Raw genomic sequence first — 16031 nt, 5'->3', positions numbered from 1 at the left:
GCCTGCGACACCACCTGGAAAGAGGAGAGGGACAAGAGATCAGGCAAGGATGAAGAAATTCAAAGGGGGTCTGTGTCTGGTGCTGAAGATGATGGAGTGGTTTTCTCCAGCGTTAGAGTAGCGCTCAGAGAAGCAGCAGCTGCGGCGGCAGGTGCAAAGAATGCCTCAGTTTGGTTAACAGGGACACCGGGAGAGAAGAGAGCACTTATAATCCTGCAGCCTGAGGAGGACAGGTGGAGATAAAAGGTAAGAGAAGGACAGAAAACTTCACTACAAGTTGCAGCCTGATGGTGACATCATTATTGCCTGATATCATTTTTTAAAGTAGCACTGGATGGCATTATATACACTCAAACATTCACTTTTCCATTCCTTTTGAAATTAGACATCTAATTATATGGATTCATAAATATATATATTTTTTAATTGTATCAGAAACAGCGTATACAATTAATGAATTGCATTGCTTTTAAAGGATTTACAATCAAATGTAAGTTATGTTATTCCCTAGAATTGAAAGCAAATGTATGAACAATGCACAAATGCTAGGATTATGTATTTATTTTGAATGTAAACATCACAAATGAAAGCTGAAAGTCTTTGCTGTATAGTGTTCATTTAATGTGATGTAATACAGAAATAAAACAGTAAATAATGTTACTTACTTACTTATACATAAATATATTCACTACAGTATGGAGCTTTTAATGTATACATGAATGAACACACTATTTAAAAAATATGCAGATCTGCCCAGATTTATAAGCAGGATTAATCGCCTTTACATCATTCTAAATTATGCAGATTTATCCAGAGTCTAAAGCAGGATTAATCATCTTTAAATCCTATTCTTAGATTTTGAGATGGTGAGCCAAGAACCAGAGTATGTACAAGAAAGCAGACACAACAAAAATGAAAAGCCATCAGTCAAAACAAAGATGTCAACATCGAAAGTTTGAGTCGAACACAAATCTAATATATGTCGTCACCAACAACACTAAATTGTCTTGATCCATATCAGAGCTCGAGAGTTTATAAATGCAATTAATTGTATTGAACTACAAAATAAATTGATAAAAAAAGGAACCAAAAATGTATATATATTTAAAGTAAAAATGCAAAGAGTCATCTGCTTGCCTATGTGTCTTTCTATTGGAAACTAAATAACTGGTTTATTGAGAAGTTGCAGACAAAATAAGCATTTTTAGGATAGGAATAGGAATTTGTCATTAGTCTTTAGATTTGATAGACTTATTTATAGTGGAAATGTAATGTCAATAGTAAACACTCTTTTCTGGATCTTCCCAATTCAAGTTCAACAAACACTCTCTGAATAAATGAACTGGTTACATTTCGAGCACTTTTTATTTGAGAGTGTTATATCATAGCATGTCATTTAGCATGATATAACAGAGGGCAGACATGAGCAGGTAGTAATGGATCAATGTGTTGCTTCAGGTACTGCTCTATTCTATCAGTGCATAAAGAAATCACTGATGCGAGAGGACAAAAGAGACAGAGGATGAAGAGAAAAATATTATGCAACAATGACCTCATCCTGTTTTTCATCTGAGCTTATTACAGTTTTGATTCACTTGTATTATCAAAAAGGGATATTTAGCACACACTCAAAACATCAAATACAAACACACTGACAAAAGGGGTTCACTATAATATCAAAAACATGGACTATGCATCTTCTTGTAATACTGGTTAAGTAACATCTATCCTTTTTAAAAATAAATATATCCAGTGAGTGTTAACCAACAGGTGTTGCTTTAAATTGGAAATCATAGAGTTCAGGTGTGATATGGTTGATTCAGCTTTTGTGAATGGGTGCAAATAATTAAAAAAAACTGATGAAAAAGCTCCCATGTGGGAATGATCAATGAATGGAAACCAGGTGTTTGAAGGGTGCAAAAGCTTCAGGTGCAGCAAAAAAGTGACAGATGTTGATCTCTATGCATATGGCAGCTGAGGGTGAATCAGTCCTTTATGAACATCTCTCTCTACCACTTCTCTCAACAACCACCTGAGATGGCCTACATAATCGAGTCTCTAACAGCCTCCAGGTCTGCGTCTTACTTGTATGTCTCTTCGCTAGCAGTGAAACCACCAAAAGACAATGATTGCATAACATTTCAACACTGGGAGCTAGTTTGTAGAAGATACTGTCAATTAGACAATATCTCTGCATGGTGCGGTGGTGTTACTTTCTATAGGAAAATACCTGAAGGTCACTTGAGACTAGACGAGTGAGCTATAGGAAAATACAATGACACCTGAGCCGCAGCTCTTCCTTTACAATGGCCTTGGGAGGTGGGCCGGGATGCGAGTGGTTGAGCTCAGTTTCCTGCTTGCTTGTCTTGAGATGAAGTGCCCCCCTCCCACTACACCTCATTGTTCCTCCAAATCCCCTCCATTCTTTTTAACATCCAATTATTCATTCTATTCACCGTAATCAGCTGCGAGCTTATCGTCTCCCTTAGTAGCTCCTCTATAAACTCCATGAGAACACACACAGCAGACAAGGTCACTAAAGGTTATTCATGAAATGATTGGCTGGGGTGGAAGTCACTGTCCTTGTCCTGCCTTATTAATCAAAGATGCATATGTATTCTAAACAGGATTGGAATCTGCTATCCCTTTCACAAGCATTAACATGCCTCTCAATACAAAGTCTATATCTGCACACATGTGACCACAGCAGTTGTCTAGTTGTTTTTGTTTGTTAGAAAAAACATTATGTGTGGGTAATAGCAGGTTCGAATCGTGGGTTTTAAGTTAAGAGGTGCATTTAAATTGATAAAAACAGCACTACTAGCACTATTTGACTACTAGCTTCTCAATGACATATGAGCCCTACCTGTTATTACTGTTATATGACTAACGAAATACCAATTGCCCTTTTAACTTCTAATTCATTTAAATGAAGGTAATTAAGATTCATAGCCATTCGGCTGTCACTAGCAGTTGCTTAATCTAATGTCAAGCGTTTTGGCACAGTTAAGACTAATGTCAAATCAAAGTCAAAGGGTTAGTGAGAAAGATTAATCTTTAAGTACCATGTCCACTCAATCCTTACATGTACAACCTCTCAATCTGATATAAGAGCTTCTCGTGTAGCTACAGCGAAGGCTTTCTTCATGTGGTGAAACTCTAAGGCACTTGTCTGATGACTCCAAAGACGTAGGGAGGGTTTTCACTTTCATTTGACCAACTCACTGGACACCTGACACTGACGACTGCAGTAAGATATGGAGAGGCCGATCAGATCATGTGTGTACTGTAGAGAGCACGATGCATAATGTGAAATGCTAAGCCGGTGATCAGGCTAAAGATTTTTCTGTAACACAGTGGGTGTGATTATGCCGTCATAGAGCAAAGACCACCTGCCGCTACACAGGTGAGCCAATGAGGAGAAAACACCTCATTAAAGTGTCTGTATGAAAGTCAGATGCTATATACAATTAAAAAGATGAGACCATCCAGCTTGGTTAACAGATTTACACGTGTGAGATGAGTGGTAGGATTACTATTTTTAGCTGCAACAGCTGTGCTCTTTAGGGAATGCAGTGTAAAAAGGCAAAAAAAGAGCCTTTGGAAGTATGAAAAAAGGATATAACATTTAGCTACAGGATGTAGTTTTGATACAGGTGTTTGTACCCCAAAGGGACAATTTTAGGATTGTGCATGAGGTAATCTAGTAATCGGGAGAACATTCGCGTGAAAGAGTGTGAGTAGAGGAAGGGGATAGGTGTGAGTGTGTGGCAGACAGCAGGGCACCCGGGATTTGGGAACGTACATGAGTGAACTGTAAATTCATCAGGGCCCGAATCAGGCAAGCAGTCACAGAATGGATGTGGCCAGGCGATAAAAGCTGCCTGCACCCAGAGGGGCCTCAGTGCAGCCCCCAGGGGCAAAAGTCCTTGACCCTGAGGCTGGAAATCTAGCGCAGTGGCCAGGTTATCAGCTGTACAACCGAGACAATTATTTAACAGCATTTTGCATATTCAATATCTTCCAAACTCACAATTCAAAACATTATCTAGTATGCCGTTAGTGTAATCTTCAAAATGTATTCTTGTAAGATCAAAATCCAGTATGTAATTCCTAAAAATGTTATACAGGGCATTGCACAGAGGAAATATCTACTTGTATGGAGCTCCCTGGGGGAGATGCGATAAATGTACCGCATCCTCACAACATGATTAATAACACTGAACATTTTACAGAATGGGGTCAGATAAATAGTCCTTTGCTCTCCAACCCTGATCACAGCATCTGCAACTGCATGTACAGTGGCACACATACAAGTCCCAGAGGAGCGTATTTAAATACACAAACACATCCCCATCTACTTCCCTAACAAGGGTTTTTTAAAGAAAGCACAGAGTCCAGGTTGATGTATTGCATACAGCCCTCTTTATTTTATAAAACACCGGGCAAGATACAAGTAGTGACTTACCTGAAGGTCAATTTTTTCATTACCTAATAATAAACATCTGTTCTAGATTACTTAGTTCGTCTCCTCTGCTAACCTTCTCCATAATTTGAAAGAGCAAAGCCCAGGAAATGCCATGTGACAGAAGTGGATCTGCTGTGAGGCCAGCTCTTCACTTACACAGCCGACATCAAAAGACACGAGGACCCTTCAGAGAGGGCCAATTGGATTTTGAGTCGTGATGTTTAAAGAGAGCAAGATGGCGAGGAGAAAGACTGAAGTAACCACGATTATGGATAATAAACTACAACTCTGGGATAAGGGAACAAAATAATAATTGACAATACTGATGGCTTTACTGTTACTGCTATCATCAAAACCCTATTGTTTTTTATTATAATTTATTATGTAAGGATGAACTCATCAGAGGCTAAGCTACGTTTCAGTAATAAACAATAAATTGTAACATTAAATAAATGGTAAAATAGTCAGTCATATCAAAAATCTAAATCAATTTAATTTAATGCAGATCTTTCAAGAATATCCTACACGAAAATAAAATGTTTTATTCAAATAAGTAGAAAATGTAAACAACTGTAGGTGATGATGGTGACTTGGTCATTTGGGCTCTTAAAGAGTTATTGATAGAAAAGATGAATTCTATTATGTATGTTTTACGATGTTTTGCCACTCAGTCACTAAAAGCTTCAATGGTCGGTTCTTTTGTGATGTTTCATATAGAGGAATGGTTTTATTTGTCCGTTATGTCACAGGTAGACACTCACATTGTTTTGCTCTTCTGCCTTTCTCTACAGGGATTGGATCCCACCCAGCTCCCTCTCTTTGACTTACTCAAATGCAGCTCAGCCAGTAAACAATCTGCAAGGGGCCGCCTTTCTGCACGGACCCTGCATCTGGAGGCGTTGCCGATAGCATGAGTGTTGGACGGATAAACGGCTACAGCATTGTGTCGTCCGAGGAAGAGGGCCTCCGCCTCTCTACCATGCATGGCATGAACGGCTTTGGCAATGGCAAGATCCACACACGGCGCAAGTGCCGCAACCGTTTTGTCAAAAAGAATGGCCAGTGCAATGTGCAGTTTGCCAATATGGAAGATAAGTCGCAGCGCTACATGGCCGACATCTTCACCACATGTGTCGATATTCGCTGGCGATGGATGCTGGTCGTCTTCACTCTTGTGTTTGTTCTCTCCTGGCTTGCCTTTGGTTTAGCCTTTTGGGTCATTGCTCTGCTACATGGAGATCTGGACAACCCCGGTGGAGATGACAACTTCACTCCATGTGTCCTACAGGTCAATGGATTTGTGGCAGCCTTTCTGTTCTCCATTGAAACACAGTCTACCATAGGGTATGGCTATCGCTGTGTCACTGAAGAGTGCCCGATGGCTGTCTTCATGGTGGTCTTCCAGTCCATAATGGGCTGCATCATTGACTGCTTCATGATTGGCGCAATCATGGCCAAGATGGCCAGGCCTAAGAAGCGAGCACAGACACTGTTGTTTAGCCACAATGCTCTCATTGCCATGCGGGATGGAAAGCTGTGCCTCATGTGGAGGGTAGGAAACCTCCGCAAAAGTCACATTGTAGAGGCCCATGTCAGGGCACAGCTGATCAAACCTCGGATCACTGATGAGGGGGAATACATTCCTCTGGACCAGATAGACATTAATGTGGGATTTGATAAAGGCCTGGATAGGATTTTCTTGGTTTCACCCATCACTATTCTCCATGAGATAGATGAGGAGAGCCCCCTATTTGGAATCAGCAAACAGGACTTGGAGACAGCGGACTTTGAGATTGTCGTCATCTTGGAGGGGATGGTTGAAGCGACGGCGATGACCACGCAGGCTCGCAGCTCCTACTTGGCCTCGGAAGTTCTTTGGGGTCACCGTTTCGAGCCTGTCTTGTTTGAGGAGAAGAACGTGTACAAGGTGGATTACTCTCACTTTCACAAAACCTACGAGGTGCCGTCCACCCCCCGCTGCAGTGCCAAGGAAATGGTGGAGAACAAGTTCTTAGTCCCCAGCACAAACTCGTTCTGCTATGAAAACGAGCTTGCCTTCCTAAGCCGCGATGATGAGGAAGAGGAAGTAGGTGGTAGTAGCAGGCCGCTGGCGAACCTCAGTCCAGACAGAAACAGCCGACATGAGTTTGAACGCTTACAGGCCACCAGGGCGCTGGATCAAAGGTCATATCGAAGAGAGTCGGAAATATGACCCATACCCATTGACCTTGGCTCAACTTTAACCAAGGGTAAAAATGCAGAACAATGCAAAGTGCCATAGGAAAAGCTGAAAGCTGGAAAAGACATATGGCGACACTAAAAGGTACTTAACTGGAAGAAATGGGGGAAATCAGAAGCACGCAGATAAGACAATTGTGGTAAGGAATGTCTACAATCAAGGAAAAGGCTAGGAGAAGACCTTCTTCCTGAATGGAAACTTGAATATTTTTTCACATGGTCACTTTGAGTTGAGCGTGTTCAATGATCAAAAACTATTACGACAGAACCTAATAATCAAACCTTAGGTGTAAATAAATCGCTTAGGTAAGTTATGTTTTGTGTGCAGTATCATCGGTTCTATAAACACCTCTCAAAAGTACAAGTCATTATTTTAACTTCTTCTTGGGCACGAATAAAGGTGTAACAAGGTTTCTTTAAAGCTCTCCTCACATTGCTGTAGTTTGCTGGACGTGTGTTCAATGACACATTGAAAATAAGTGCATTGGAGCTTTTAGATGCAATGAGCCGTGATAAAAGAAAACGGAGCCACTGAGGAAAACATAATTCAAACACTTCATTAGTATCAGTGCGGTTCCAAAAATCGACCTATGTAGGGAGAGTGGGGCTCTATTGATTGCACTATGAAGAACATACGAGTATGTTGACAGAACTGAAATTGTATAGAGATCAACTCTATAAATAACCTGTCAAAGCCTCATATCTTAAAAACAACAAGCCACCAACCCCATGACCGGCTGCACTGGTTTGCACAAACGCTGTCATGTACAATCATTAGTAATCAGGTCAAACTAAACTAAAGCACAAATGGTAGGACAGTCGACTTAAATACACATTTTGTAGATCACAAAATATATTTTTGCAAGGAAAGTTTGCAAATCCAAGTTTCTGAAATGAAAAACATAATGGCGGCAATTTGTAACCCAACGAAGCAATGCGCCATCAAAGGTCATTTTACTATTAAAATATGAAAATGCTGATAGTTATTTCCAGTTTTCTTTCATTACATATGGAAATCAGACCGTAACAAACTGGCATAGATTGATTACAATGAATGGTTTTGTCCTCCTTAAAAAGGAATCTATGCATATAGTTAACAGTATCAGGGGCCAGAAATCCTTCAGGGTTTAGAGTGGAATTAAATAAAGTTATTACATTAAATCCATGTATTATGTTTAGCCTGAAATTAAAAGAAGTATAAACTCTATTTCTAAGAATAACTGTTGTGTTTATCAAAAATCTATTTATAGTCCAAACGTGTTAGCCAGCATTAGCTTGCCCCACATTTCTATTCACTTTAAATCATCAGTGGTTGAATTTAAATGCTCTTTATATTGTTTCTATACCTGGGTTATAGATGATGACAAAATATTATTGAAATATAATATAACAAATATATCGTATAAGGAATTAAATGAATGTGAGCGAGACTACGTTTGGCTAAAAACCTGTTATTACTGTCATTGCTTTCAAATTAGATTAACTTTAGCAACAGTTAAACACAAATATGTTACTCCTTATATTATTCCTCTGGCAATTAAAAACATCACATACTGTAGACAGCTAAATGTAATTTGGCAAGACGTTAATGCGGTGACACTGGACCAAGGTCTGAATGGAAGCAATAACACTAAATACAACTGTCTGAATTAATTTCATTTATTGTAATTCACTGAACATGAATGTGCATATTTTTGATTCTCAGATAACAATTTTAAGGCATGGCGTTAGGAGATCCTGCATTCTTATGTTTTTATTGTACTTGTATGCATATGATTTCTCAGATATGATACCAAAGTAAAGAGTGTAGCTTAGACTTACGTTTTGAAATGATTGTTCCCAAGGTTTTCTTCCAAAAACTGTTCAGACTGATCTTGAAAAATGGATAGTTATATATTCCAAAAAGCTCTTCGAGTGTCCACTTTAAAGCTGTTAGGAAATTCTGAAAAATATGGCATTATTTCAAGCAAATCCCGGTTTAATTTAAAGTCAAAACCGGATCAATTAAACATTTAAGTTGTAGATATATATTCAATCATCAGCTATAACTATGTAGTTTAAGAGAAACAACTATAATGCATGACAACTTTTTTTCTTGGTATTTAAAAATAACCCTTATACTATATGCCAAGTCAGAATTGTATCATTGAAACGGACAGGTTTATTAGTTTCTGTTTATCAAGTCCAGTTTATCTAATACCTCATGCCCCTGTGGAACACTTTCATTTAACTGATAAGAGATTACTAATGAGTAAAGAAGGGGATATATAGGAAATGGTGAAAAACACAGAGAACCACAATATGTTGGTCACAATGACTAATATTTTCTTTATAGTCATTTAACCCGGTATTCTTGACTCTATGTTATATGTTGCTTTTTTTTTAGAAGATTGTGGGATGTAGTAAAATATAAAGAGCATTTTTTGGCTAATAAGTGAGTGTTCTTTACCCATCCTTAAACATGTATTGTGCTCATTGCCTTCTGAGAAGGTAAGAAACACTGATGTGTGAAGACTGCACCTCCTCAGTGGTAAAAACTAAAAGCATTTTAACTGAATAATTCTTTACAAGATTGTTTTTGCTTTGATGTTGCCCACCTGAGCCCTTAAATAAAAGAAACACACACATGTTTTAGCTAAATATAAAGGTTTATAGTGTAAAAAGCGTAGTAAAAAAATATAAAATGTATTAGGGAGCAGCCAGGCTGAACAAACCTGATTATTTTTATACAAAATTCTTTTTTGATAGAGTACAGCAATCAATATGTATCTGTGTATATCAGAGTACTACAATGAAATCTCTACTGAGAGACAAAAATATGATTCTTCTCTCACTTTTCAATAATTTAATTTCTGTAATGATTAAACAGGTATTTCTCTTAAAGGGATGATTGGAAAAACCTTTGACCTCTGTAGAAGTCTTCCTATGTCCAGCAAAATGTCTACTGGGCTTTTGATTTGAATTCAAAGTCATTTAAATTATTCAATTAAAAACTAACTGTGAAAAAAAAGCTGTTTTATCTTTTTTTGTTGTTGAGAGTGGTCCATCAGACATGTATTGGGCTGTATTGAAATGATTGAGCTGATGAATGAAGTGGTAATACATCACCATGGGGAGTGGTTTTAGACCCCATTTACACAGGAACGTTTACGCACCGTATGCGTTTTCAAAAAAGTCTTCCGTTCACATGCATTCGGCTCAATTAACGTGTCCGTTCACACGAGACTGCTGGAAAAACGCTGTAGTACATATGCCGGGCCTGTAAGTGGCGCTGCTGCCGCCACAAAATACACCAAAAGCAGCGAAGAAGACCCCGGAGCATGGTTGCCATGGTTGCCCTTCTGTTTATTCTCCGCGGTGGACGGCGTGTGCTCCTGCTGTAAATCTCTCCGGTAGTCCACCAGCAGATGAAAAACACCCACCTCTCCGCCTCTGAATGAAGTCACTACAGTCGGAGGACTTCCTGGTCTTGGGCCAATTACTCAAGAAGGCTCATCAATTAATCACTGTGACACACAAACAACAAGCGGCCAGAGGCCTTTCGGCCCCGCTGAACTGGGCAAGGGGCTCACTTTGTCAGATCAATGAAGTAACACAACACATGGGAGATCATTATTATTCTACTACCTCAAAACAGAGGAAACCTTAATGTCTTTAGGTATTCTGTTTCGCTGTGGGCTTTCTCTCTGACATTTCTCATGTTAAAGAAGGAGAACACAGGCGTAAATAATCAAATGAACGATGGCATTCAGTTTCAGGGTTACTTAATCTTAACTGCCTACTTGAATATTATTGTGTCTTGTTAATGTTAATAGTAAGACCTGTATAATATGGTAAGTAAGCGTGTCTTGTGTCTGTGAAAAGACCCTATTGCACATTATGGTTTTAAGTAAAAAAGACTTACACTTATTTCAATTCGGGATACTTTAGACTGAAACCGGTGACGATATTTTGACGGAAAAAAATCTAAAACAAAGATTATTTTTGCAAGCATATATTTGGCCTTTCTGTACTGTGATTTTCCTGTTACCTGTAGTCCAACAAAACCTAAGCCCATATCATGGTCATTATCACTATTGATGCAGTGATTTGGTCTTTAAGTATAACATGTTATTAGATTTAAACATAGAAAATATCCTTAAAATACTTTTGAATGAAACATGTAGAATAGATTAAATCTACTTTTATGCGAATGATCCATGATCAAATGTGTGGCATTTCTGCAACAGAGTACCTGAGCTATAGCTACTACAATGGTGTCATTAGCAGCACCACAGAACAAAGGCTGACTGGTGATAAATAATCTCTTTGCACGAGATCCGTGGCCATCAGTTCTTTCTAAATAATTTAGGTTGGGGTGATTAAATCACCCACAGTGAGCGACAGATGGATTAACATGCTGGCCACTGGTATCTCAGCACACTGGGATCACAGAGGCCATGCTGGAAGATTGTTCAAGTTTGATTATTGTTAGGCTTTATGTGGCTTGGTGTGACAGAAATAAAGTAAGGGTGAAGATTTAAGGATTAGTGGTGGACAATGAGCGTCAAATAAATGAATTTAATTTTCTCCGAATGCTGTAGTCTAGGTAAAACTGTAGAAATGTCATAGTATAAGACGCGAAGAAGTCCTAGGTAATTAAGGGCATGTCTTGAAAACTGCCCTGTAAATAGGATGGTTTCTATGGGATCGCAAAGACATGCCATTGAGATAGGATAGGTAGCCTATTGGGATATGTAGACTCTGACTTCAGACACCTAATTATTTCTCAGCAAGTGACACCACAGATGAACCACAGGGCTGTAGATGTGTTTTAGGTGTTATTCGTTGCTCGATTTTGCCAATGGATCAACGGACCATCAGATGAACTCCTCATATGTCGTCATGATATTTTGTTGAAATTACGCTACAGCAAGTTCACACCCAGGGTCCGTCGGGAATTACCCCCCTGTGACTCCCTGGGAACAGTTAACTAAGCCAGCTGAGGCCTGGATTCACACATGTTCTCACATTATTGAAAATAAAAGTGTTAAAGATCAGAAGAAAGAAGCCAGTAAAATAACTTTTCCTAACCAGGCTCTCTGCCAGCCAGCCAGCCAGCCCATATAGACCAGTTATAATTAACGCTGAAGAAATCCCTGTAGCCTGGACTCTTGATGACAGTAAAATGAGAGGGAATCGTGTTGAAGGGGCTATATAAAGCTCTTCAGTGTCAAGCCGCATGTGGCTCTGTGGCTAACACTTTCACCAGTAAAAGTACTCCCTGTGATAGTATCACTTAAGATGGAGCTCTGAGGTCTATGTTATCTAACTACGCCTTTTTTCTGCATAGATGATGTTAGCTTCTACAAAGCAATTAAGCCCATCGTGTTACAGAAGGGCAACACAGTACAAATATAATGGCACTCTTTCTGACACACTGTTAGTGCAAATTCAAATGTATTTTATAGGTCATTAAACATAGACAAAGTAATCAGATGAACTCCGTTTTAATATGCACAATATATTTGTGTATTACTATAGAAGGTTTTGAAATAAGTCAAGACGAGTGCGAAAGTGTCAAGTATGAGCATTGATGTAATCCTAAATGAATGTATCAAGTGAGTTAAACATAGTTATACTTTAGAAGAACAATAATGTTACACATAAAGGGATATTAAAAGAATTAAGATATACAAACTACGTGTTTTTCTAAACACTTCACAAGTGTGATGGGAATGTATCCAGTGTCTTAGACATCTTTTTGTAGTTGTTGCCTAAATGGAAGAGACACAACCAAGCCCGTACCCAGGATTTCGTAAATACCGAGGTCCAAAACATGCTAGGGGAGCTCGGGGGCAGGCCCCCCTAAAAAAATGTGTGCACACAAAAGCATTTTACTCTGGGCTCAGCAGGTGAGAAACTAAAGAGGGGCTTCCACATGACCAGGCGTTGGTGCTGCCGGATTTGGCACCACCACTATAACTTTGTCCTGGATAGTCGTACTGTCACCAAAATCACACTGGTGTTTGCTGTTCACCTGTAGTTTGTGCACACAAAAGCATTTTACTCTGGACTCAGAATATATACATATATATATTTGTTTATTATTCTTTGCCTTTCAAAAGCATTACATCATTATTTACACAACACGAAAAGAACTTAATGTAAAGTATTTATTTCACCTTCCCTTATTATACATCCATGGGTACAAGTCCGGACTGCGGCTGTTTGTTGATAAATTGATGTTGTCTTCTTCTGTTTGCTTTAATGTAGGCTACTTAGTTGTGCAGCGCCCCCACCGCCAGTAAATGAAAGTACTACAAAGAACCCTGTTAATTATGTGCAGTTATTTCACAAGTTTTATTATATACACCTCTAAAAAAGGTCCAGGCCTCGGTGACCTCAATGGTGGGTACGGCCATGGACACAACAGCCTCGTCCTAGTACCCACGCTTGTCATCTTGTGCAATAACCAAGAGCCAACTGGTGTTGTCCATTAGCGGTAAAGGGTGCAAGTACACATCAAAAGACTTCAAATGGACACAGTGCTTTTAAACACAGGTTGGTGACATCCTCCTATCACTCATTAAGTTCAGCACATCCGCCTTTTTTATAGAAGACATATGAGATGACAAAGAAGGAAAAGTACAGGAGTAAATAATCACAGTGCTCAAACCACACATCAGAGGTGCAGACGACTTAGCTAATGTTTGCCAAAGAACTAGCACCCACCTAGGCTATCTAACAAAAATACTACATATAAACTGTTAAAGGTCAAGCACCCCCACACAGGTGTTTTCACTTGCCTAATTAGACTGTACACATGATGTCAGAGGGAAGTGAGAAAGATGTCAATCAAGCACAGCTGAACTTGCTCACACTGTCCTGGGAAGGGATCTAATTAGGCAACACCTGTGTGGGTGAAAAAGAGACAGAATCTGTGCGTTCCGATACTCATAATACCATTTTATTTTGTATGCCAAAAAATGTTTATTACAACCTAATACACTGAAAAAAACACCCAGATGACTTACTGCATTCGGATGCATTTTACATTATGCTAGCCTGCATGCGTTTCTGGCTATTATGACCCACAATCCTTTTGTGCAGAAGATGTATGAGCAAGAGGATCAAACTTGAAGGTGCAATACTATGACAAAGTAGCATGTCCCAACTGTATATACACTGAATGCAACAGACATACTTTGCAAAGCCAGGTTCAGTACTTTGTTCTACTTAGGTCTACTGAAAGTAAAGAGAACAATTATGTAATTTGGAACACAGCCATTATGTAAGTCACACTTGTAACATACGTATGACAACGTCCTCGCTTGACAAGGTACAATTTAGAGCACTTGCATAAAAAAGCATTAACATGGCAACACATTATGTACCTTGTCTTCTCTGTTACAGTAGGTGCCTCATATATCCTAATTCATGAAGCAACATGAATGGACAACCTGAGGGGAAACACAGGCTCTATCATTTCCTGGCTCCCCACCATTGGTAATTACCTGTGTTTGCCCAAAGGCCCCTCAGCGTGTTTTCGAGGAAGAGAGAAGGAAAGAGCAAGATAGAAAGAGTAGAATAGGCCTACTGTAATGTGTGTACACTTCTACAACAGCTTAGAGGCACACGCCATGAAATATTATTTACTTCTGTTATTTCATAATGATTATCCTCTTTTGCCATGTAAATATTTTTTAATAAGATTTTAATAGGTACGCTATCAATTTCCCCCGATGGATTTGATCAATAGTTTTCATATAAACGCAATAAATACAATCCACATAGTGTGAGTGTTATTGTATAGTGCTGAGGTTCAAACATATCGAATGTCAAGTTGTTGGAGCTAAGAGTTATTCTGTGGCACGCAAAGCACCTATAAAATTACATTTGAGATATTGAGGAACATCTAATCCAATATAATACTTCTATAAATCAACGTAGCATGTTGTAAACGGCATCAACAAATGAAAGTATTCACTCTAAGGTGGTTTCGAAGGGCTTTGAGTACCACAAACTAAACTCTAGTGAGCCCCATTTATTTGGTTTAAGCTACAACCAATAGTTTCAAACTTAAGCAACCCATGCACTAACTGAGAGGAAAAATAGAAGTCAGCAAAACTGAGTTTCTCTCAGCAGTGAAGTCATGAGAACAGACACAGAGCTGCGACTAAAAGTCTCTCTGGTCTCCCCAGGGGTAGAGTCAAATCTGTCAGCACCCTTGTCTAATGCAGTTCTCAATGGAAGGCAACAGGGAAAAGATACCTCTCCCCAAATACACCTTCACATACACATACACACGCACACCTCACACCCTCCATCCCCAGCCTACCTTGACTATGCCAGGCTGCATGGATCCTCTCTTGTTGGCTGGCATCGCTCAGTCCCAGGACACAGACCTCGCTCTAGCCAGGACGACGTCTCCAGTGTCAGGCAGAATGAGGGTCTTTGTTGCCGCAGACTCAATACAGGACCTTCATCTCGCAGAAGTAGTTGGGGAGGTTTGATATGGAGAACAGTATCCCTTTTAACATGATGGCTGCAAAAGTGGAAAGGAGAGACTGAGAAAAGCTCTGCAGGCTGTGTTTGGGTAGATGCATTCATATTAAAAATACTTTATTTTCAATAACACGTGGCTTGTGTAGTTTCTACAGTTATGTTTGTTTTTAATCTCTCAATAATAGCACCAATATTCAAAAACGTTGAATTGGACTTGGTCTCACACATTAAAATATTTATCTGCTGTCTCTTAGGTCTTGAATGTTTTCTATAAATGTTTTTGCTTTTCTTTCCATCTCTAAAAGGTGGGACCTAACAAACAAAATAACCTGTTGAAAGGCAGTGAACTGACATAGAAAACAGATAACAGATAACAGTGCAGTTAACCACACAAATGAATGAAAGGGTGGTTACATAAGACAACAAAGCGTTTCACTGTACGCCATTGAATAGATACTTGTTCAAAAAGGAGAGTCATTTGCAATATGAAAAGGCTCACGTAATTAAACTTACCTGACAGTAAAATATACTTCTTGCCTTGCCTGAAGTCAGCTAGCTAAATAGCTGTGTTTACCTAGCTTAATGTATGCAAATGCTAGTTAGCTAAATGACAGTTGGGTTACACAATTGAGAGCTAGACACGTGCCAGGTCTAGCAAATACGTAATTCGTAATTATCTTCAATTTGGTTAGGGTTCAGTCAGTGCATGATAACCTCTGACTTTGTGCAGGGCTTTAACTCCTAACTTTGTAAAGTGCGACCTCTTGTGAAATTGTTAAATCACTACTCTGCTGCCGTTGAGCGTTGAGCGCTCTCCAACCAATCAGCGCAAAGAACA

General features: G+C 39.2%; 1 protein-coding gene across 1 annotated transcript; it reads left to right on the top strand.

Moving 5' to 3' along the window:
- Positions 1 to 205: 205 nt before the first annotated feature.
- On the top strand, positions 206 to 6835 carry kcnj12a (potassium inwardly rectifying channel subfamily J member 12a). Its single transcript, XM_034119506.1, has 2 exons — positions 206 to 246; positions 5260 to 6835. The coding sequence occupies exon 2, from the start codon at positions 5379 to 5381 to the stop codon at positions 6678 to 6680; it is 1302 nt and encodes a 433-aa protein (XP_033975397.1). The 5' UTR covers positions 206 to 246; positions 5260 to 5378; the 3' UTR covers positions 6681 to 6835.
- The last annotated feature ends 9196 nt before the right edge of the window (positions 6836 to 16031 follow it).

This window comes from Trematomus bernacchii, unplaced genomic scaffold, assembly GCF_902827165.1.
Source record: "Trematomus bernacchii unplaced genomic scaffold, fTreBer1.1, whole genome shotgun sequence".
NCBI classification, from domain to species: Eukaryota; Metazoa; Chordata; class Actinopteri; order Perciformes; family Nototheniidae; genus Trematomus; species Trematomus bernacchii.
The sequence above is the reverse complement of the archived record's forward strand: the minus strand, read 5'-3'. Positions and strand labels throughout refer to the sequence as shown.